The sequence below is a fragment of the Euphorbia lathyris genome, chromosome 1 (assembly GCF_963576675.1).
Source record: "Euphorbia lathyris chromosome 1, ddEupLath1.1, whole genome shotgun sequence".
Taxonomy (NCBI): domain Eukaryota; kingdom Viridiplantae; phylum Streptophyta; class Magnoliopsida; order Malpighiales; family Euphorbiaceae; genus Euphorbia; species Euphorbia lathyris.
The window spans coordinates 51,448,506-51,470,276 of NC_088910.1; the positions used below are offsets into that span (position 1 = coordinate 51,448,506).

Consider the following 21,771-nt stretch of genomic DNA (forward strand, 5'->3'; position numbering starts at 1 on the left):
CTACCTGCCGCAAAAGAGCTGGAAAACGCAATAAAATTGCTAGTACAATCCCGAAAAAATGCTCTCATACCGAAACTATTCTCTGATTGAAACATGGTCGCATCAACGTTACACTTAACATAACCAGCAGCTGACTTCTGCCAATGGACCGTCGTCTGTCCTAGTTCACACCGAATCTCCCGAACTCGACCAGTCCCCTCCTTCCGTGCCTCTTTCCATTCTGATAAAAAACAACCTGCACTTGTAACAACAGCCATGGGAGACTGACACTTCCCCGTTCACAGCTTGGCATTACGTTGCTGCCAAATTTTCCACTAAATAACAACATACATTCTTGCTTCCTCTCTACACACTGTTGACAGCATATGCAAGACCCAGTCCTCTATCCAATCCCATTCGGGTCCAAGAGCTTGCAAATCAACCACTTCCCAACATACATTGGCATAATTACAACCCAATAAAAAATGTCAATCATGTTCAATATCCGATGAGCATAATAAGCTACTATTTGAAATAATAACTTGTCATTGTATCAGTCTTGGTCTAAGAGGCAATAATTTAACACATACTCCCTCCGTTCCATTTTGATAGGCAAAATTTCTATTTTGGTTGTCCCATAATATAGGCATTTTTCTATTTTTAAATGGTGGTTAAGTGTTAAATAGTCCAAATTACCCTTGTTTTATTACTCTAATAAATTTCAATTTCATGTTTACGAGGTTAACTTTTTTTTTTATCCCAATATCAATTAATTGCATTCAACCAATAGAATACCAAGAAACTTTGAATCAAGACTAATAAGTTGACTAACATCATTTATTACATCATATTTATTGCATGGGTATTTTAGTAAACATGTATGGTTTTAACTAAATTTCTTAATTACCGTGCAACTAAAAAATTGCCTATCAAAATGGGACGGAGGGAGTAATTTCCACATAAACAATTTGATTTTATCCGGAATATGAAGGCTTCATGATCGACTCCATCCCGCACTAGTCAGGTTCCCCGTGCATGTATCTTCAAGCAAAGGATAATCAGATATAGACGAGTACGAACCATCTCTAGTAAAATGCCAAATGAGCTTATCATCTCTAGCTATCGCAAATACCACCATGTTAGAATCGAATTTAAAGTCTTTATAATGTGTTTTTGAAAATAGAGGCGGTTGATATAACATTAAAAAAAAATTAGAGATTAATAAATTACTATTTACTTTTCTTGTTTGTTTTAATTTCTTTAATTTTTTTAAATCAATCTTATTAATAAGTTCAAGGAAGAGTGAAGGCGAGAAAATTACACTGTAGTATTACATAAACAAGGTAAAAAAAAACTAAACAGGGTTCAGTTGGTGAGATCCGACAGTCAGAAACATGTAATGGTGAAATTCGAAATGGACAAACTTTTATTTTTATAAATGTAGAACGCGCTCTAACAACCCATTCCTGGACATATGCCGTCCCAATTCATCTTTTTATACTCTCCCGATCGCCATCAACACCGTATCATTACCTTCTATTCATCCACCGCCACCTAGGGTTTTACACTCTTCTTTATTTCATCTTCTTTTCCTTCCCCTCAAACTGCTCTCTGAGCTCAGAGAGTGGAAATTAATAAGAAACCATTTTTTGGAATATTTTAAATGTCTTTCAGATCCGCAGCAGATTCTTAATTAACAGAGGAGAGAGAAGCTGGATCTCCTTTTCTCTATCTAATCGTCTCATCTGAGTCTATAATTGGATAGAGAGCAACTCAGTATGGGGCAAGACAACTTCACTCCTCAGAAGAGAGCTAGCGGCGGCGGCAGCGTTGGAGGTCTGCCCACTACAACTGCCACGGCTAACGGTAGAGTAGGCCGCTCGACGATGGCGCGCGGCAGGCAGATGCATAAGACCTTCAACAATGTTAAGATCACCATCCTTTGTGGATTCATCACCATTCTTGTTCTCCGTGGTACAATCGGCATTGGCAATCTCTCCAGCTCGGACGCCGACGTTATCAATCAGAACCTTATCGAGGAGACTAATCGAATTCTTGCCGAGATCCGCTCCGACAATGACCCGAACGATCCGGATGAGCTTGCACAGCCGGAGATCAACCCTAACATCACTTACACATTAGGCCCAAAAATCTCCGACTGGGATGAGCAGCGCAAGGTATGGCTTAGCCAAAACTCTGAGTTCCCTAATTTTGTTAATGGAAAGGCGCGGATTTTGCTCTTGACTGGGTCACCCCCTGGCCCTTGTGATAACGCAATTGGAGATCATTATTTGCTTAAGGCTATAAAGAATAAGATCGATTATTGTAGAATTCATGGGATTGAAATTGTTTACAATATGGCTCATTTGGATAAGGAACTAGCGGGATATTGGGCGAAATTGCCCATGATTAGGAGATTGATGCTGTCACATCCTGAAGTTGAGTGGATTTGGTGGATGGACAGTGATGCTATGTTTACTGATATGGTTTTTGAGATCCCTTTATCCAAGTATGATAAGCATAATATGGTGATTCATGGGTATCCTGATTTGTTGTTCGAGCAAAAATCATGGATTGCTTTGAATACTGGTAGTTTCTTGTTTAGAAATTGTCAATGGAGTTTGGATTTGCTTGATGCCTGGGCTCCAATGGGTCCTAAGGGTCATGTAAGAGAGGAAGCTGGCAAGATTTTGACTGCAAATTTGAAAGGGAGGCCAGCATTTGAGGCTGATGATCAGTCAGCTTTGATTTACTTATTGCTTTCCCAGAAGAGTCAATGGATGGATAAAGTGTATATTGAGAATCAATTTTACTTGCACGGGTATTGGGCAGGGTTGGTGGATCGATATGAGGAAATGATCGAGAAGTACCATCCGGGATTGGGTGATGAGAGGTGGCCATTCGTGACTCATTTCGTTGGATGCAAACCTTGTGGGAGCTATGGGGATTATCCTGTTGAGAAGTGCCTGGGAAGCATGGAAAGGGCTTTCAACTTTGCTGATAATCAGGTGCTTAACTTATATGGGTTCGGTCATAGGGGACTATTGAGTCCCAAGATCAAGAGGATCAGGAATGAGACAGCCACTCCGCTGGTGTATGTAGATCAGTTTGATATTCGCCGGCCAGCTCATGGAGAGACCAAATCAAGAAGCTAGTGAGTAAAATTATGTTCATTGTGTCATAATTTGTAGGTAATGTAATTCCTCATTGAAAGGCAGAGTTAAAATTTTATAGCATTTTACATTAAGTTTGTTTTTCATGCTGCTATGTTGTCTTGGTTCTGCATCTGAGAACATAAGGGTAGAATTCTTTGATTGATTATAAATTTGTCTTCCTCCCATGTTTGAGTAATCAATGAAGGAAATTTAGAATCAAAGTAGTCTTTTTTTTTTTTTTGGGTCTCTTACTTACTGTTAGACCATTATAAAGAGTTAGGGAATAGATATTTTGAATTCAAATTATCATTGGAAGTATGATTGTGCAACTTTTGAACAATTCATTGTGATTGGTGCTGTAAAGTTTTGCACATTGCATCATGGATGGATGAATGATTGCATCTGACATGCAAATAAATAAAATGGATCTTGTTTCATGTTTCCATTGTGTGTTTATGACTTTGTATATCCTAAAATTTGCCCCACTTGGCTTCACGGGTGAGCCAAACTTTCTTATTTCAAGCACTGTTTGCTGATATGTTGCTTTATTGAATAATGCTTACTCAGCTTACCAGCTTGGAAGTCATGACCAGATTTTTTTTTTTTTTGCTTAATACATTTGGATACCCTTATTAAAAAAAAAAGAAACGATTGGCTGGATCCTGAATTTATATAGTCTCTCGTTAGCTTTTGAATTTACTTAAGTGATATGATTAACTTTTCAAGTATATGTAGCATATGGCAGAGCCAGGGAAGATCTAGACTTTAAGCAAGTTTATGGAACCAATAAATCACTTGTTAGGCCCCGGACCTAGTGTATTAAACCATTTTCTTGATTCATTCACCTTTTGAAAACTCGTTTTAGTTACTTGTATCAAAGGCTCAAGTAAAAAACACGGCAGCTTTGTCTTTCTGTTCAAGCCCCAGGAATTCCAAATTTTCTTTATTTTCTTCGTTTTCTTTTGATTTTTTATTTCTTTTTGGTTGGAATTTTGACAATCGTGAATTGCATTTCTAGTACTTTGCTTTTGATGCAGGGTTAGAGCCCTAAAAGCGAAATTCCTTTTTTTTTAATATGTATAAAAAGTTATTTTTATAAGAAAAAGGATCTGTCTGAACAATGTGGAAAGATGAGAATATTGTGGATGATCTTCTGTTCTTGATGTAAATTTAATATTAACACTAACCATCAGCTTTAAAATTGAATTTCTCCTAATCATTAACTTGTGTATTAGAATATATAATTTCGTATCAACATAGTTGTATGGTTAGTATTTATTTTTCTTTCCCAAAATTTGGAATCTCTTGTATGGAGAAAACACATTCTGATAATGTTTATTTATTTGAGCTTCTATATCATAGTTGAATCCTTTTACGCAACAGAAGTTAAAGTAGAAAGCATGGAGAATTTTATTTCTTTTCACAAGTGGTTGCTTTCTCTAAAAATTGGGGCGTAATTGGATCGTTATTAGTGGTCTTCCCTTTTAATAATCTGTGCTCAAAACAAATTTTTTACTCCAATTCAAAAAACACTTTTTAAAGTTCTTAAATGGTCTACATTACTAAATTACATATATTTTATTGTTATATAATAAAATTAAATAAAAATATGAAAAAACTGACAGAAGGTTTTATTTTTTCCCAAGTTCATAAAATTTCACAATATTTGGTTGAGAAGCCTTTGTTGGGAGAATATGGTATATGTTGGTCTGGAGAATGGACTGAATAAGGCATTGAAATCAAATAAGCATAACTGAAATTGAGAAAGAAAAGAAGCATCTTGAGATGCATTAGTTCTTCTAGAATTTGAAGATGTAAATGGTGTTTTGTATTCTCTGCCAATTTTCTGGATCTTGTAATTTTGGGATTGCAACATTCACATTACTTGTGGAACTTGAATCACAACTTAACTCAACATTATTTCAGACATCCATACAAGTAAATTTGAGTTGCTTTATACATGAAAAGAAAACAACTTCATCTGTAGCATTTATAAACCCCCAAACAGCTTTGAAACAGTAATTTATCAATAAAAAAATTCTACAAAGATGGATATATATGATGCCAAAAAATGAGGTCCAATATTATTGTAGAAACTAAAATCCTAATTATGTAATCAAGTCTAATAAAAACACCTGTGTATAAAAAAAAAAGTAGCCTTTTGGAATCTCTGCTTTTTTAAAAAACAGTTTTTCCCAACAACGAACAACAACAACAAGCAAACTAAACGAATCCTAATACTTGAACAATTTTGCAAGCACAAGTACAAGAGAACCGCAATTCGCAATTGCATCCACTCTCTCCCGTCAATTAGCAAGTTTCGAGGTCAGAGCTTTATGACGAGTCAGCAGCACTTCGTTCATTTTAGCGATCTGACTCAGAAGCTGTATAATTTTCTGTAAATTAGCAAAAGATTAATGTAGAGGTAGGTAGGATTCCTTCTGAAAGAGGACCTGATTCACTGCAATTGATTTCCTATACAAACTCACTCCAGAATATTGGATGCTATGGAACCGAATAAGGCTTAAAACCCGATTGTCCAGAATATTTCAGTAATTCCTTAACTTATATTTCAGTAATTCCTTAATTTAAATAGTGATATGATTAAATTTTTAAATTCACCTCACAGATATGCAATTGTCTAATTTTCTCTTGCTCTAAAATGTGTAGTTAAAAGTTAATCATGTCATTTTAAAATTTCTCTTGCTCTAAAATGTGTATTTAATAGTTAATCGGAACCTAAATCTATGGATACTCTATAAATTCAGTAGGTAAATGGATTGATACTCTAGACTACGTTCAAGGGTTCAATGTATTAATAAGCCACCGAATAAGTATTTTTCTCACAGGCATTTCCACAAACACCATGAACACAAATAGAAAAGCAGATATTAGAGCAAACAACCAAACCTCATCTTTCTCGGTGATAATTTGCATCAAGTGCTCAACACTCGTCCTCCTACGCCACTGTCTCCTTGCTCGCGCATAAAGCCACCACAAGACCACCGTCACCGCCAATGCGACATTCCCAAATGACCAAAATGATTTTCTATAACCGCGGCCATAATCACATTTAAAATAGGATCCGATATTAGCGATTCCGGAGCGCAAGATCTGAACCGTGAGACCCCACCACTCGGTGAAGGGGGTAACAGCCGGGGAAGGGGATGGGTCGAAATCAGGTGGGAGAAATGAAAAGGCAGACGGCGGAAATGGAGGTGGCGGAGAATGGGTTTTGGGTTCTAGATTGAAATGAGAGGGACTAAGATTCTCATGATTGCAAGGAGGGAAAACGGAGAGTTCTTCGTCGTCGGAAGTTTTGGTGGGAGAGGGGGGATCTTTAACAACAACCATAGACCATAATTTTGAATACGATTTGGGGGTAAGAGGAGAATCGAGATTTAAGGGATGGAGGCTGTGCAAGTTCTTGAGGTCACCAAAAATTACATCAGCATCCTCTTCCATTGTTGAAATTGGAGAGTGAACATGAAATTGCCTGTATCTTGCTATTTTACGGGTGAATTTGAGTGTTTCAATAAAGTTGTCATCTTTGGGAGGAATTTTCGGGTTTTTTCCGTTTTGGGCAGATTATGATCTCTGGCAAGACTTTGTAGAGGCCCAAGTAATTCCGAATTCCCGACCAATCTCATACGTTAATTTCATGTCCTCAAACCTTTTCTTTTTGGCATTACACTATTAGGTCCCGAACTAAATTTTCAAAGTCAATTAGACCTCTAAACTATCGAATTCATCAAGCATGTTTCTGAATTAAGCAAAAATCATTAATTGAGTCTCTATTTTATCCTAAAACCTATTACTATTTCATTTAGACTGTAATAATCATTGTGTTGGTTTAAAATGAGTTTGAGGAAGAGGATCTGAAACTGTTCAACCGAATGATTTTCGATGAGGCTTCAACTGATGATTTTAGTTTAGAATAGGGACTCAATTGATGATTCTTGATTATTTTAGGGACTTGATTGGTGATTTTGATAGTTAAAGGTCCTAATTGACTTTGAAGCCTTAATTTAGAGAGCCAAATAGGTATTGTGTCTTTCTTTATCTCTCGAATCATTAATTATTATTATTATTATTATTGGTACAATGTAACTAGGGATGCAAACGGAACGGAGCGGTGAATGCATTTCCTATTCCCGACTAGTCGGGGATCCCTGTCCCTCTGTGAGTTAGACGAGGACAAATTTGTTCTCCATCACCGTCCCGTGGGAATCTCCATCTCCGTTTACAAACATTTTTTTCTTATTTCACATCCCGTGAGAATAAGGAGTTACCATTTATATTTTAAAAAAATTTTATCAGTATATACTAAAACTAAAACTTCTAAAAAGTACCAACGATAGATAATCATTTTAAAAATTTTAAAATTATAAAAAACTAGAAATTGAAACAAGTCACTTAATTAAAATGCACTTATCATCTCCAACAAAACACAATTAAAAAAACTATTAAATATATTAAAAATTATTCATCTGTGGCTTCTTTCTCCAATTCTCCTTTCGTTAATACTCCAAGGAACTCATTTCTTCAAGATTTACCTTCATTTGATGGCTAGTATTAAAAAATGTATAAATAAAAATTAGAAACTATTAAATATAAAATAATAGAATGAGAATAAAATAAAATTAATTACCATTTCATCTCCATCTTCATCATTAGCAAATTGATAATAATACATAAGAATATGTGTACTCGCACTATTAATTAAAAACATAATAGTTAATAATTATAATGAAAATTTTATCTTGAAAATATTATAATTCAAATTAATCATAATTGCAAGAAAAAAATTAAAAGATGTAGATTATTTTCAATACATTTCACGTGGTTCCATAACTAATTTTGGGTGTACATCAATACCTCTATTGTTTCTGAACAAAGATTGCTACGATGATCACTTATAACCCTCTCACTTGTACTGAAAGCAGATTCTGAAGCTACCGTGGATATAGGAATAGCCAATATATATCTAGCAATCATTTGCAATGTAGGATACTTAAGTGCTTCGCTCCACCAATTCAAAATATCAAAAGTTTTAGCCTTAGTCCTAGGTACTCTTCCAAATAATCCTGTAACTCTGATTTCACATTCTTATTCCTTTGTGTCCCATGAAAAACTACAAACTGATCAAATTTATCAAGCGGATTCAGTGTCTCTTTGGCCGGAGCATAGTTGTATGCTTCGAAACATGCATTACTAACATTACTCTCATGTGTTTCACTAGCATATTCAATTATCAAATCATCACAAATATCTTTGATCCTTTTAATTTTTAGTTTTGAATTTTCTCCAGAATACAAAATAGGATAATAATACTCCAACAACTGTAACTTAAACTTAAGATCTAACATAATTACAACACCCATAATACCATGTATTTCATTCAAGTACTTGTCAAACTTCATAGTCATTTTTGATGTCACAGTCTCAAAATATATTGATTAACAATTTTTCCATTTATTAAGAGATATTTTAATGTCACATTTTTTTGGGAAAGAACAAATTGGTAGTAGGATACTTTGTCCTAGAAAATATTTCAGTGACAAAAAAAAAATTGTAATCTTTTACACATTTGCTCAACAATATTCCACTTATCGTCTGATGGAAGAGATACATATTGAGGCTCTCTATGTGCTAACCACTTAAATGCATGCTGATATGGAATAACAGCTCAAAGCATCAAATATGTAGAATTCCACCTAGTGTAAGGAACTTTCATAACACGCAAAACATCTTCAAATATCTCATATCTTTTAGTCCCGACAGTCCAAAAAAAATAGTCTCACAAATTTTTTCAATGCATCCAACAATATGTTTCAACACATCCTTCGACAATCAAATTTAGAATATGAGCATAACACCGCATATGCAATAATGACCCATCCAACAACAAATATTTTCTTGATACCTTAGCTAAGAACATATTTATCAATGCATTATTTGTAGAACAATTATCAAGTGTCAATGTAGAAAATTTGGTATCAATATTCCTACCAAACAAGGTATCAACAAGCACTTGACATAGCACATCAGCAGTATGTGTCAGTATATGGGAGCCATCACATAAACAAACATATTCAAGTAAATATTAAATAAAATTAAAAATATATATAATGCATCATTGAATTCTTTTCATTGAAAAAAGATATTTTACCTGATAATTTGACTCTATAAACTCCATGAATCATCAATATAATGTGATGTAAAACCTTTTTTCTGATTGCTTGTCCACATAACTGTTGTAACTGCAATCTTACTTGTGTTATTCTCAAACACCTTCATCATTTTGGATTTTTCAAACTCATACAACTTTATAATGTGCAGATCTAGTTGTAGTTCGAGGCGACATCTTGAAGAATGGTTGAAGAGAGCTAAAAAAATCCCTAAACCCCATATATGTAGTGATCATAAATAGAAACTCGTGCATTGTAATCATTCTAGCCAACTTAAGTATTGAATCATCTTGATCAAAGGTAAGCCCACTCCCGAGCAATGTTTTGCCACCTTCCTTTCAATTTTTAAAATTCCTTGCTTGATATATTTTGACTTTTTCCATTGACATATCTTGAGATGATCATGTAAATTTCTTGTTCCTACCTTTGATTCTCCTCCAAGTATCTTCTTGCAGTGGCCACATATTGCTTTGACTTTACCATCAACCACTTCAGTGTGGAAATCATTCCATACAATGAAGGTGCGGGCTCTTTTAGACCCAAGCTTTAATTCATCCTCCTTCACAAGATTTGAAACAAATTCTGATGTTGTTGGTTGTGCGGCTTGTGTCATGGGCTGACTTTGCTCCACAGATATATCAATAAGTTCATTGTGTGAAAGCTCGTCTATTTTTTTTACCAGCTTTATCAACTGAATTTATTTTTCACCTATAGATGAAGAATTGCAAAATAAATTAAAAACCAATACGAGTTAGCATATGATAGATTTCTGATAGGTAAATATATTTAGATCCTTTTTTATTTTAATTGAAGTGGAACTGGAACTGATTTTGTTTGTTAATTATTAAACACAACCGAGAACTGGAACTTGATATGTGTTAAGACTTTTCTATTCCCATTTTTCTTATACTCACCATGAACGAAGGTTCCATATTTGACACTGGTTGGTTATGTATATTTCAGGTTGGAACCCAAAGACATAATTATGGGATTTACTGGAATCAACCCTCACTTATCAACACATGACATATGCTGAGGCTATTAAGAAAGTGACTGCAAAAGCCTACATCTAGTTGAGGATAAAATGTTTATGAAAAACAAAACAAAAAACAATACTCGAGAAAAGGAAATATCTGATCTAGTTTCATCGATAATTCCTAGTTTAATAAAAAAAAAGAAAACAAAGGCAATCACTTCAACAATCAAAGAGGAAAACAAATATTACTCATTGCTATATAGGACTATAGAGTACCATTTCTTTAAGGAGAAGGAAGTCCTATGCATATATGCTATAGAGAAAAACTATTGTTGATTGGAATGGTGTTGACACGAGCTGAAAAATGTTTGGTGGATGATGAAAAAAGTGGTACAATCCTCAATGGACACTAGAACAACTAATCTTTTGTGAGTAGGTCATAATGTATTTCTGAGAGGTAAAATACAGACATAAGTTTGATCTAGTAGTCAACTTGCTAATGGATATTGGATTGTAAGAAAAATGAGGAATAAATAGGACATCATATAACATAAGCTTGGGTGCCTATATGAGTAATAGGCACAATTTGATTATTTGGTAACTTCACAAACAGTGTTTCACAAGGTTATGAGATTTGAAGGATTTTAGATCGTAGCAATATGTGATCTGTAGCTCTTGTGTCCACTACCCAAATTATTTTTTAACATTTTTGAGTAAGAGGATGATAGAATTATACTAGAATATGACTTGTTGTTGTTTGTATTAGATTTTTAATTGATGTTGACAGAAGCAATGTGTTTGCCTCATGATTTTTCAAGCACCTCATTCTTTTATACAGGAATAAGACTCATGATCTTGTTGTATTGCTCCCTAATAAGAGTGAATTGCTCTTACTCAACTTGTTGTGGCTATTGATTCACTAAAACTACATTCTCATAAGTTTCCTCACCATAACTCACCTGGACATGATTTGCTTTAGGATGTCTTTGATTATTATTTCTATTTGCATAACTAGGGGGAAAACCATGCTTTCTATAGCAAATATCTTCTGTGTGTCCCTTCTTGTCACAGTATATGCACACAAGAAGTTTTCTATTGTTATTAAACTTTCTCAGATTTTGATTAGATCTATTTGGCTGATAATTTGATTTTTTTTATAGTTTTGATTGTTTGTGGGAGCAGTTGCAACAAATGCAATATCTTTAATGGTAGAAACTTTGTGGAACTAGTTTGTCTTTCATGTTGTGTTGTGAGACTAAAAACTTTATTTAGTGAAGGTAATGGCTCTATGAGTAAAATTTAAGAACAAAATGTGGAGAAGTTTTGGTTAAGGCCTCTCAAAAAGGTAATGACCTGATGAAAAACTAGGACTAAATTTTCTAATAACTTCACAAGATATGACAAATTACAAGTAAATATAGGTAATAATTAGGATATGTGGAACAGTGATCCGAGCTCTCTTCGGGTAGTTCCGAGTTCCTTGGGGGTCGTCTCTGTGCGGGGAGCGGTCCCTGGGAACACTCCGACGATCAAGATAGTTAGTCGCTTGAGAGTATTGTTAATCTATTGAAAATGAGATAGAGAGTATGTTACCCGATCCCTTTGCCTTTCTTGGCTCGTTTTATTTATAGTGAGTTGCCTTGGGCCTGTGAGGCTTCTGGCTCCTTAGCCCTTAGGCCGGCTGGGCTTATTGGGCCCAAGTGATATTCTGAATCAAGTAGTCCCCCCCCCGGCTAGGTATATCGAGTATTGCATGCGAGGTGTAGTTGGGAATCTGGGAGCTTTTGTTCGCCTAGTGAGCGGTGGGCAGCTGTAGAAACGCTGCTCGCTTTGAGAAAGAAAGACCCTTCAAATCTCAGCATACGCTTCTAGTTTTTAATGCAGAATTAATTGCTTTTACATTAATGCTTCTGCACGCGCCGTAAAGTATCATTGGATACCGTGTTTTTCTGGCGCCTCCGTTTTTTATATAAAATGTAGGAAAGAGGTTTTTTCATTTTTGTCTTCCTTTTGCAAATTCTCTCTTGGTGTGTCTTCTTAATCCATTTCTTTCTTTGGAGCTCTTGCTTCCTTGCTGGCATTGTGGTCGGCGTTCCGTCACTTGTCAGAATTTGCTGAGTACCGGGTTTATCTGTTTACGGCGGTCGTTTGAGGGCAGTTTCTCATTGTTGTCGCGACGTCGTTGAGGTCAGTTGTACCTCTTTTTTAGCTTTTTTTTCTTTCGTTGTTATTTCGTTTGTTTATCTTGGGAGGGAGAGTATGTCAGAGGGTTCTTCTCGGGGAGCCTTAAAACGACTGCCGCCAGTGACACCGGGTGACTTTACGCTTCGTGACACCTCGCAAACGCGGTCTGCGAAAAGAAAAAGACGAGTAGAGACGGAAGGGGAGAGTGGTGCCGCTGTTGGAAAAAAGAAGAAAACCGTCGTAGTGCGTGCGCTACCTAGTGTTGAGCGGCCGTTAGGAGGAGTTACCGCCGGTGTTCTTGAATGACTGTGGTTGTACCGGAGGGTGTGATTACCAAAGACCGACCCTTAGCCTTGATTTACGAAGAAATGTGTGAGAGAGTGTGGACGCGGTCATCGGGTGTTACTAGTGTCGATGGTAAGCGCTTTGAGGGGGCGCGACGCCCGAAGAGACCGAAGTCTTTTTCGGTGGATGATGTGTATAGTATCATAGTGTCCGCGGACTTAGCCGCCATCTCTGCAGTGTACCGATTAGGGCAGCCATATGAGTTGGTCGCGCTTGAAGAAGACGATCTTGCTCATCATACGGGTGGTGCTAATGAGCTAGTGGCGTATGAGGAGCAGTTGGAATCAGGGATGCGGCTACCTCTTCTTCCCCTTTTTGTGGAGGTATTGAAGGAGTACGATTTGTGTCCTGGTCAGATCCATCCGAATGGATGGAGGATGATGGTGGCGTTCTACTTGCTATGCCGGTCGGCTGGATTTCGAGCCACTGGATTGGTGTTTCGTGAGTTCTTTCGCCCAAACAAAGGACCCCGATCACAACATGTGACTTTCTCGCACCAAAAGTTTAAGGTGCTTAGCGGGTTGAAAGATAAGGTTCCCGAATATAGGCATCGCTATTTCCTTCTACGGAAGCTGGACGGGGATTTCCCCTTTCGGGTGGTATGGAATGAGGATCCCATGGATTCTAGTCGGTGGCTAAAATCGCGCCAAATATTGCTATATGAGGAGCAGCTCGTGAAGTACTTAAAGGGGCTGTCGTCGGACAAAGAACGTAAGAAGGATATGGATGAGCTCGTTGGTCATTTTCTCGCCGCATGGTATTATATCTAGAACCAGTGGCGAATGGCTCAGCTATCTGGCTGGTCGCCAACAGATTTCGAGAAGTGGAAACGTGGGTACAACTTTTCAGCCGGAGAGCTGGCGGAGCTGGAGGCGATAACCATGAATGTCGCTGTCGTAGGTGAGGGGTCCGGGTTGTGGGTTTTATTTTGCATGTGTCTTGTGTGTTTGTTTGAAATATATTGATCGTTTTACTCCTTATATAGGTCAAGGTGATCCTCGCGTGAGTATGGACTTTGACCCGGATGAGTTTGGTGTTGGCTTGGAGACTGTTGAGGAAGCATTTGCCGGTGCATCGGGTTCCTTGGCCTCTTTCTCTTCTCTTAAGGATGCGAACCAAGTGGTTCAGAGCATGGGCGGGGTGCTTGCTACGCACGAGGATACTGATGTGACTGCTGACATATCGCAATGTATGCCCGTGTTGGAAAGTGAGGCGAAGGAGACTGTGGAGGGTGCGGAGGTGATTGCTGCCGAACGGGAAAAGGGCGAGAACCAGATTCAGGGGGTGCTTACTCGGAAGCGTAAGAAAGAGAAAGGCAAGTCAGTTGCTGGAGCTGAGGGTGAAGAGATGTGTGCAGGTGAAGATGCTGTTGGGGCAAGTGAGGGCTCTAAGCGAGTGTGTACTGATGGCGGGGCCGAGCTTTCAGCGGATATGATGGATCGGGTAGGTGATCACACAAAGATGGTAAAAAGAATGGACATAAAAATCGCCAAGTTTCGGGAATACGTTATGGGTTTGTCGGTGCACTCTAATATGGCATCGTCGGAGCTGGCGCGTGCGATGGCTCGTGTTGCTAGGGTGCCCGAGGAAGCTCATCGAATGGAAGGCGTGTCCAAAATAAACCTGGGTGTGGAAACTTTGTTGGCGCTTGGTGTGGTAAGTTCTCCTGATATGCTCGTTTAGGTTTGTTTTTAATGACTGTATCCTGACTTGTGCAATTCTATGCAGGCCATTCAAAATGCCAACACGGTTTTTGACATGTGTGTGAACGATGAGCAACTGTTTCGGGACATGGAGCAAGGTTTGCGGAATGCTGTGAACGAGCTGAAAGTGGCGAATGGGAAGTTAGTTACCGCCGGAGAGTTGTTGGAACGCCGTGAGGGCGAGATCGCAGTGCTAACCGAGCAGCTTAAAGTGGAGAAAGGAGGCCGAGTGGAGCTGTTGAAAAGGTTGGCACACGATGCTGAGGAGCTCTGTTCCCATAAGGTTCTGCTTAAGGTGGCCATCTTATGGACTCGTCGAGTGAAGGAGAAGGTCGAGGAGAGAGCTAGGCAAGCTGTTTTGTTGTCCGAGGAGAACGAGAGGCTCAAGTGGGAACTTGAGGTGGCTCGGAAGGCAACTACTGATCTGCGTGCCTTCGTGGGACATCGCGAGGAGAAACTGATAAAAATGGACCGAATGATGCTCATTGCCGCTGCTCACTCTGCCGGATATGAGATTCCTCCGAAGGTCATATTCTCGCTGAATGTGTATGATAAAGCTGCCCAGGCGAAAGCCGTTGAGTTTTGTGGCCGATTTAAGAAAAAATAGTGGTAGATGGAGATAGCCTGCTCCTTTTTTGTTTTTGGTTCAAAGATGTAATAATTTTTCGTATGGTTTGAATCTTTTGTGATCTTTTGGCAGCTAAGTTTAAACATCATCTATCTTGTATGTTGATTTGATCTGAGGTTTTGTGATGTGTTTGTCATGTCTTGTCCATTCTTGCTATAAATAGGAGTCGGTTTTTGTTTGTGTTCTTCATCATGGGGTGTGCTTCTTGCTTTGTTCGTTTGTATTTTTAGGTGTTTGTTTACCCCAAATTTCGTGCGATGTCGCTTCGGGATATTGTGGATTCCCCTAAGGTGCTTGAGGTGCAGAAAGCGATCTCGGTGATGCCTCACCCTTATGTGTATTGTACGCCGAGGGATGATCATGATTTGGACATAAAAGTGCGATATGCCTCCCCAGTGTGGATGAGGCGGAGTACAAGCTCTCAAAAAGGACTATGGAAAGTGAGAGTTCCATGCCTTATACTGGGTCGGTGACAGATTCCTGCGAGGTAGCTGTAAGTGCGTTTTCTTCAACTGAGAAGAAAATCTGGTCGCAAGAAGGGATTGGCTATCTTAATTCTGATGAGACAGTTGCTCCTGTTTTAAATCCTTATCCTTCCTGGATTAAGAGGCTTCTTACCGAAGAGCTGGAGAGGGTAACTAATCTTCCTCATGAAACGGAGTATCGATGAGTGGGGCGTCATACTTCATCGACTCGTCCGTATGGTCCGACGTTTGTCGATCCTTTGAAGCCTCGAAGCGTTGTGTTTCTCGAGTTTGATAGGGAAGGCTGTCTTGGACCGGTTCCGGCTATGCCTAACCACCGCGTGACCCATGTTGGCAAGGCATGTTTGTATCATAGGCAGAATGGGCATAATACTGATGAGTGTGTTGACTGGCGAGCAATGTATCAAGACTTGATGGATGACGAAGCTATCCCCAATCCGGACCGTGTAAACGTGCAGCTCGCATGAATGTTTGCTTAAATTTCTGTATTTGTGCTTTCCTTTGATATGTTGTACCGACTTATGATTTCATGAATTTTACGATGCCTCTTGCTTGTTTGTCCAAATGTATATTCGTTTATCAATTCCTATTCGGAAAGAAAAATCGGGTTGATCCCGCGTTTTCATAAGGCGGTCGAGATGCTTGAGAAAATTTGAAATAACGTTTTGGGTTATTCGTGCCCAGTTAGATATGATTTTCTAGTGGGAGATGATAATGAGGTTCCCGTGTTAGACGACGAACCCGAAAACTACGAAGAGGCTCTTACTAGTCCAGATTCTAAAGCATGGCTTGAGGCCATGGATTCTTAAATGGATTCCATGTATACTAACCAAGTGTGGACTTTGGTTGATCCACCCGAAGGGATAATTCCCATTGGGTGCAGGTGGATCTTCAAAAAGAAGACTGACATGGATGGAAAGGTTAGCACCTACAAGGCTAGGTTGGTAGCGAAAGGATATCGTCAGAAACAAGGTGTTGATTATGACGAAACCTTCTCTCCTGTTGCTATGTCCAAATCAATCAGAATCATGCTTGCTATTGCCGCTCATTTTGATTATGAGATTTGGCAAATGGATGTGAAAACAGCTTTCCTGAATGAAAACCTGCTTGAGGATGTATATATGATGCAGCCTGAAGGTTTCATATAAAAGGATGCAAATAAAGTTTGCAAACTTCAGAGATCCATTTATGGACTCAAGCAAGCATCTAGAAGCTGGAATAAGCGTTTTGACGAAACCATAAAACAATTTGGTTTCGAACAAAATTGTGAAGAAGCTTGCATTTACAAGAAAGCAAGTGGGAGCTCTATAGCATTTCTCATACTATATGTGGACGATATACTGTTAATGGGAAATGACATTGCTCTATTACAGTCGGTAAAAGTATGGTTATCCGGTAACTTCTCAATGAAAGACCTTGGTGAAGCAGCTTATATACTTGGTATAAAGATCTATAGAGATAGATCGAGAAGACTGCTTGGTCTTTCACAGGCTACATACATTGAAAAGGTGCTAAATCGGTTTAGCATGCTTGAATCGAAACGAGGTAACTTACCCATGCTACATGGAGTAAAGTTAAACAATCATCAGTGTCCTAAAACTGATGATGACAAACGACGCATGGCTGTAGTCCCGTACGCCAGCGCGATCGGTTCGATTATGTATGCTATGCTATGCACTAGACCTGACGTAGCGTTCGCGTTATTTGTAACGAGTCGTTACCAAGGGAATCCGGGAGACGAGCATTGGATTGCCGTCAAGAACATTCTTAAGTACTTGAGAAGGACTAAAGATATGTTCCTAGTGTACGAAGAAGGAGATCTGAAAATACAAGGATTTTCAGACGCTAGTCATCTCACAGATGAGAATGATTTTAAATCCCAATCAGGATACCTGTTTATCTTGAATGGGGGCGCGATCAGTTGGAAGAGTTCCAAGCAGGGAAGCGTAGCTTTCTCTACGACCGAGTCAGAGTACATCGCTGCTGTGGAAGCAGCAAAGGAAGCAGTTTGGATTAGAAAGTTCATTACAGAACTAGGTGTGGTGCCTGACATTGTCAATCCCATTACTCTGTACTATGATAACAATGGAGCCATTGCGCAAGCAAAGGAACCACGGTCTCATAATGCATCCAAGCACTACCTTAAGCGATACCACATCATTAGAGAGATTGTGGCTAGAGGAGATGTGAGAATAGAAAGAGTACCTACAGAGGACAACGTTGCAGATCCGTTGACAAAGCATTTAACCCAGAAAGTACATGATCGTCATTTAACTTCTACTGGGATAAGTTTTAGAAACAATTGGCTTTAGTCCAAGTGGGAGTATGTTGGGGTTTAGTGTCCTATAGACAATTGTTGCAGGATACAAACTTAATGTAAATGAATTGTTCTTTATATCATTTGTTTTAATGAGATGTATGTTTTATAACTATATAAAGGCAATCCCTTTTAAGCACTAAATAAAGTCTAATAAAAGGAAATCCGTAAGTTTGTTTAAAGTGATTATAAAGTGTTTATACAAGCATGAAGTGAGACAAAACTTTATAATAAACTAATAAACTTAAAACCACCCCAAGTCAAGTGATATGTTTAGGATTGATATATCGCTGTTGAGACTTGTATGTAACAATGTCTTCTGTCCGACAGAAAGCTGATCTCACAAGCTTCATATATAAAGATATCTGGACAGTTACATAGATCCGGTGAAACGTCGTTCATTAGGATTGGGGATCCGATTTGAGATAACAGGATGGGTAGATTCATCCTTGTCACCTGTTCATCTCATTGGTATTAATAGGTATGACTAATCCTCAGACTCAAAGGAATGTTAATTGGTCATCCTGAATTACTGAATGTGAGACTTTGATCCTGCGGTCCCACGATCCTTAACAGAGATGACTCTGGGGTGTGAACTGCAAAGGTTCGGTGTTACAGGAGGTAATGTCAGGGTAGTTATACATTGGATTGAGCATTTATCACTCCCGATTAATCGGAGATACATCCAAGGATCGCTTGTGGAAGACTCGACTCTAAATCCTTGCAAGGTGATAGCTTAAGAGTAAGAAATACAGATTTCACTTAACCTATCTATTTGAGTTGACTCGGCCTATACAAGTCAAACGAACGTCTCGCTATATGTGACTTGACATCACCCATAGTCATAAGATTCAGTTCAAGGATGTAGTTGATAAAGGATCGAATTATACCGTAACTAATACGGAAAGGTTAACGACAGAATCAACCTGTCTTCTTAACGGACTCTGGGAGAATGATTACAGACTTGCTAATAACATACTCAGCACATCATTCCGTTATGCAAGGATTAAATATAATTCTTGAAGAAATTAATTTAATAGTTGCATATGGCCAGAAGTAGTAAGAACCTAATGGATCACACATAAGACTTGGAACCAAAAGAGAGATGGATGTCATTAATAGATGGAAGCCCAATTGAGCCCAGTAAGGCCCATTTAAATAGAGGGGGCCGAAATTTATATGTAATAAATAAGGAATTATTTTAATTCCATTAATCCTAATTAGATTAGGTTTGTGAATTAAATTAATTAAGAGATAATTAAGTTAGGAGTTTTAATTAGATTAATATACTCCTATTATTATCCAATTATGTTATTTATTATTATCCTAGATATATTAGATATATAATGAGATAATAATTGGGAATTCTATTCCGAATTGAATTCCTATTAAGTAACCTATTCCTATCTAACTAGGGTTTAGATACAAGTGATTATATATACCCCCTCTATACATGAATTTCGACTAAGCCATACACTACCCCCTTTGTGATTTTCGAAATTGCAAGTAAGAGAGAGAAAGAGAATTCGACTCCCCTAGTTCGTGGACAAGAATTCATACGGCTTCCATCGATCGATTAATTTCATCTATCTCCCTTTTCTTTGATCTTGTGTTGGTTAATTAGAGGCAATCTATTTTGGTTGCATCTCATACGGTTGATTCTAATTTAACCTCACCGTGTTATACTTCGTGCTTGGGAACTCGGAGAAGAAATGTGGGCGCTTCTTTAACAACGGTAGATTGTTCTTCAAAAGGTATTTCTTCTTATCCCTCTTTATATGAAATAACGATTAACGAATCCTATGGTTAAAAGGAAGTAGGCTAAAATTTTTATATTTCTGCTGCTATACCTTAGCCTAATTTTCCTACAGTGGTATCAGAGCCATCGTTAAATCCGTTATTTCATATATGAAAATTTAGAAGTTTTTCAATAGGATTGAATAAATATTTATGGTTAGGTTAATTGATAAATAAGTTTTGATTAATTAATCCTAAGGATAAATAAGTTTTAATTAATTATTAATTAAAATTGATTATGCGTATGTTTCTAATTATTTCGGTTGATAATCATTATAACAGAATCTATTAGTTTTATAGTTGGGTTAATAAAATCAGTTTTATTAAATCTAAAGATAAAACGGAAACCTATTGTAGTTTTTCCTGTTTCTGAAAATCGTTTTTAAAATCGTTTTAAAATCTGATATATATATATATATATATATATATATAAATAAAAAAATATATATATATAACGCGACAACGGGCCGAGTCGTGCCTCGCGGCGCGACTGGCCGCTGTCGCGCGCGGCTGCTGCCTCGCGGCAGCAGCTGCGTGCGGCGCCGTTGCCGCAAGGCAGTGGCGTCCCGCGCGCCTAAGGGCCGCTGCCAATCGGCAGCGGCCCACTCTCGGGCCCGGCCCGATACCCACTTGATTTTAAATGGTTTAAAATCATTTTATATTTAAATATATATATATTTCAGAAATTGATAGTTTTCTGTTTTGATTATCGAATGAAAATTTGTTTAAAAGTTTGTTTTACCAATTTGTAAATCAAAGTGTTAAATGAATTAAAATCTAAATAATTGGAACATGCATAATTAAAGTTTTGTATAGTTATATTAACCTAAAAGTTTAATATAAAAGGATATGAAACTATTAAAAGTAAAATTGGATGAAAGTTAATTTGACGAGTTAATGTGATTAACCTAAATATTACATAAGACGGTTATGTAATCAACCAATTAAATTTATTTAATTGAGTCTATGCATGTTTAGAGTTATGGACATATTTGGACCCTCTTTTAGTCTTTTGGTATTTTTGAAATAGGGCATGCGAGTCCTGCCTATCTACTATCTATTGTAATTTCTCCTCTCATCTAATTCCCTTCAATTCAGTTGAAGTTTTCTTTAGTAGTATAGAAATTAATATGTAATTTCAAGGCGCCATGGAGAAGACGGAGGACCTAAAGAGAAATATGTAATAGTTAGTATTTCCTTAGGTTTGCCCTTTTATTCCGTCTCTGGCTCGACGGAATAATTTAGATGATATGTCCATAACGCCAATGTATGTGAATGTATGTGTCTGATATATGCTAAAGCAAATCAAGACTAAGTTATATTATGAGACCTAAAATAAAATCCCTCGTTAAAAAGTTAAGTAAATAAGCAAGTTATTAAAATCGGTTGCCCCTCCCTAATATTATAATTCAGCCGGCAGTACTGGGGGCCTTTGGGTTGTTGAGTAAACTCAAGCTCGGGGTCTTATGGTAATACCTGAATTATCGAAAATCGTTCTTTCATGAATATGGGGTAATACTTAAATTAGATTATGATAATTGGATGAGTAAACTCATGTTGTCATAAACTAATGGGCAAGATGGTTGGGATTAATATGAATAACATATTAGTTACTAATGTGGTTAGTAACTCAATAACCTAGGAATCACATTAGAGATGTGATTGATTATATGAATCTACCTAATGAATGAGACTAGCTTGTTGAGTAAACTCAAGGCGAAATCTCAGGAGTTAGGATCCTAGCTCACTAAAGGATTTGTGAAATTCTTCGAATTAATATGGAGGGCTATTAATTTGGCAAAATAGTGGGAGCAATCTAAAATAAACTAAAAGGCCTATAGTTTTAGATTGTTATACTTTAAAGCAAATGATGACATACGTTTACTCTTTCTCACTCTCAGGTTCTGTTTAAACACACTCTTAAAATCATGACTAACACCGATCTGCGTTACATCATTACCGATAACAAATTGAATGGTTCAAACTTCACCGACTGGTTTCGTAACCTCAA

The 21,771-nt window shown here is 37.7% G+C and overlaps 1 protein-coding gene and 1 long non-coding RNA gene across 2 annotated transcripts; one reads left to right on the forward strand and one right to left on the reverse strand.

Annotated features, from left to right (window-relative positions):
- Nucleotides 1-1,430: 1,430 nt before the first annotated feature.
- LOC136232528 (probable xyloglucan 6-xylosyltransferase 5) lies at nt 1,431-3,355 on the forward strand. Its single transcript, XM_066021744.1, has one exon. The coding sequence runs from the start codon at nt 1,758-1,760 to the stop codon at nt 3,132-3,134; it is 1,377 nt and encodes a 458-aa protein (XP_065877816.1). The 5' UTR covers nt 1,431-1,757; the 3' UTR covers nt 3,135-3,355.
- A 1,746-nt stretch (nt 3,356-5,101) lies between these two features.
- LOC136232534 (uncharacterized) lies at nt 5,102-6,758 on the reverse strand. The gene is made up of 2 exons (XR_010690541.1): nt 6,045-6,758; nt 5,102-5,530 (listed from the first exon to the last, which is right to left on the reverse strand). It is a non-coding gene; the product is annotated as an uncharacterized lncRNA (long non-coding RNA).
- Between the last annotated feature and the right edge of the window lie 15,013 nt (nt 6,759-21,771).

What these genes read in the sequence shown, in the direction of transcription:
- LOC136232528 (XM_066021744.1), top strand. Translation starts at nt 1,758, where the DNA reads ATGGGGCAAGACAACTTCACTCCTCAGAAGAGAGCTAGCGGCGGCGGC.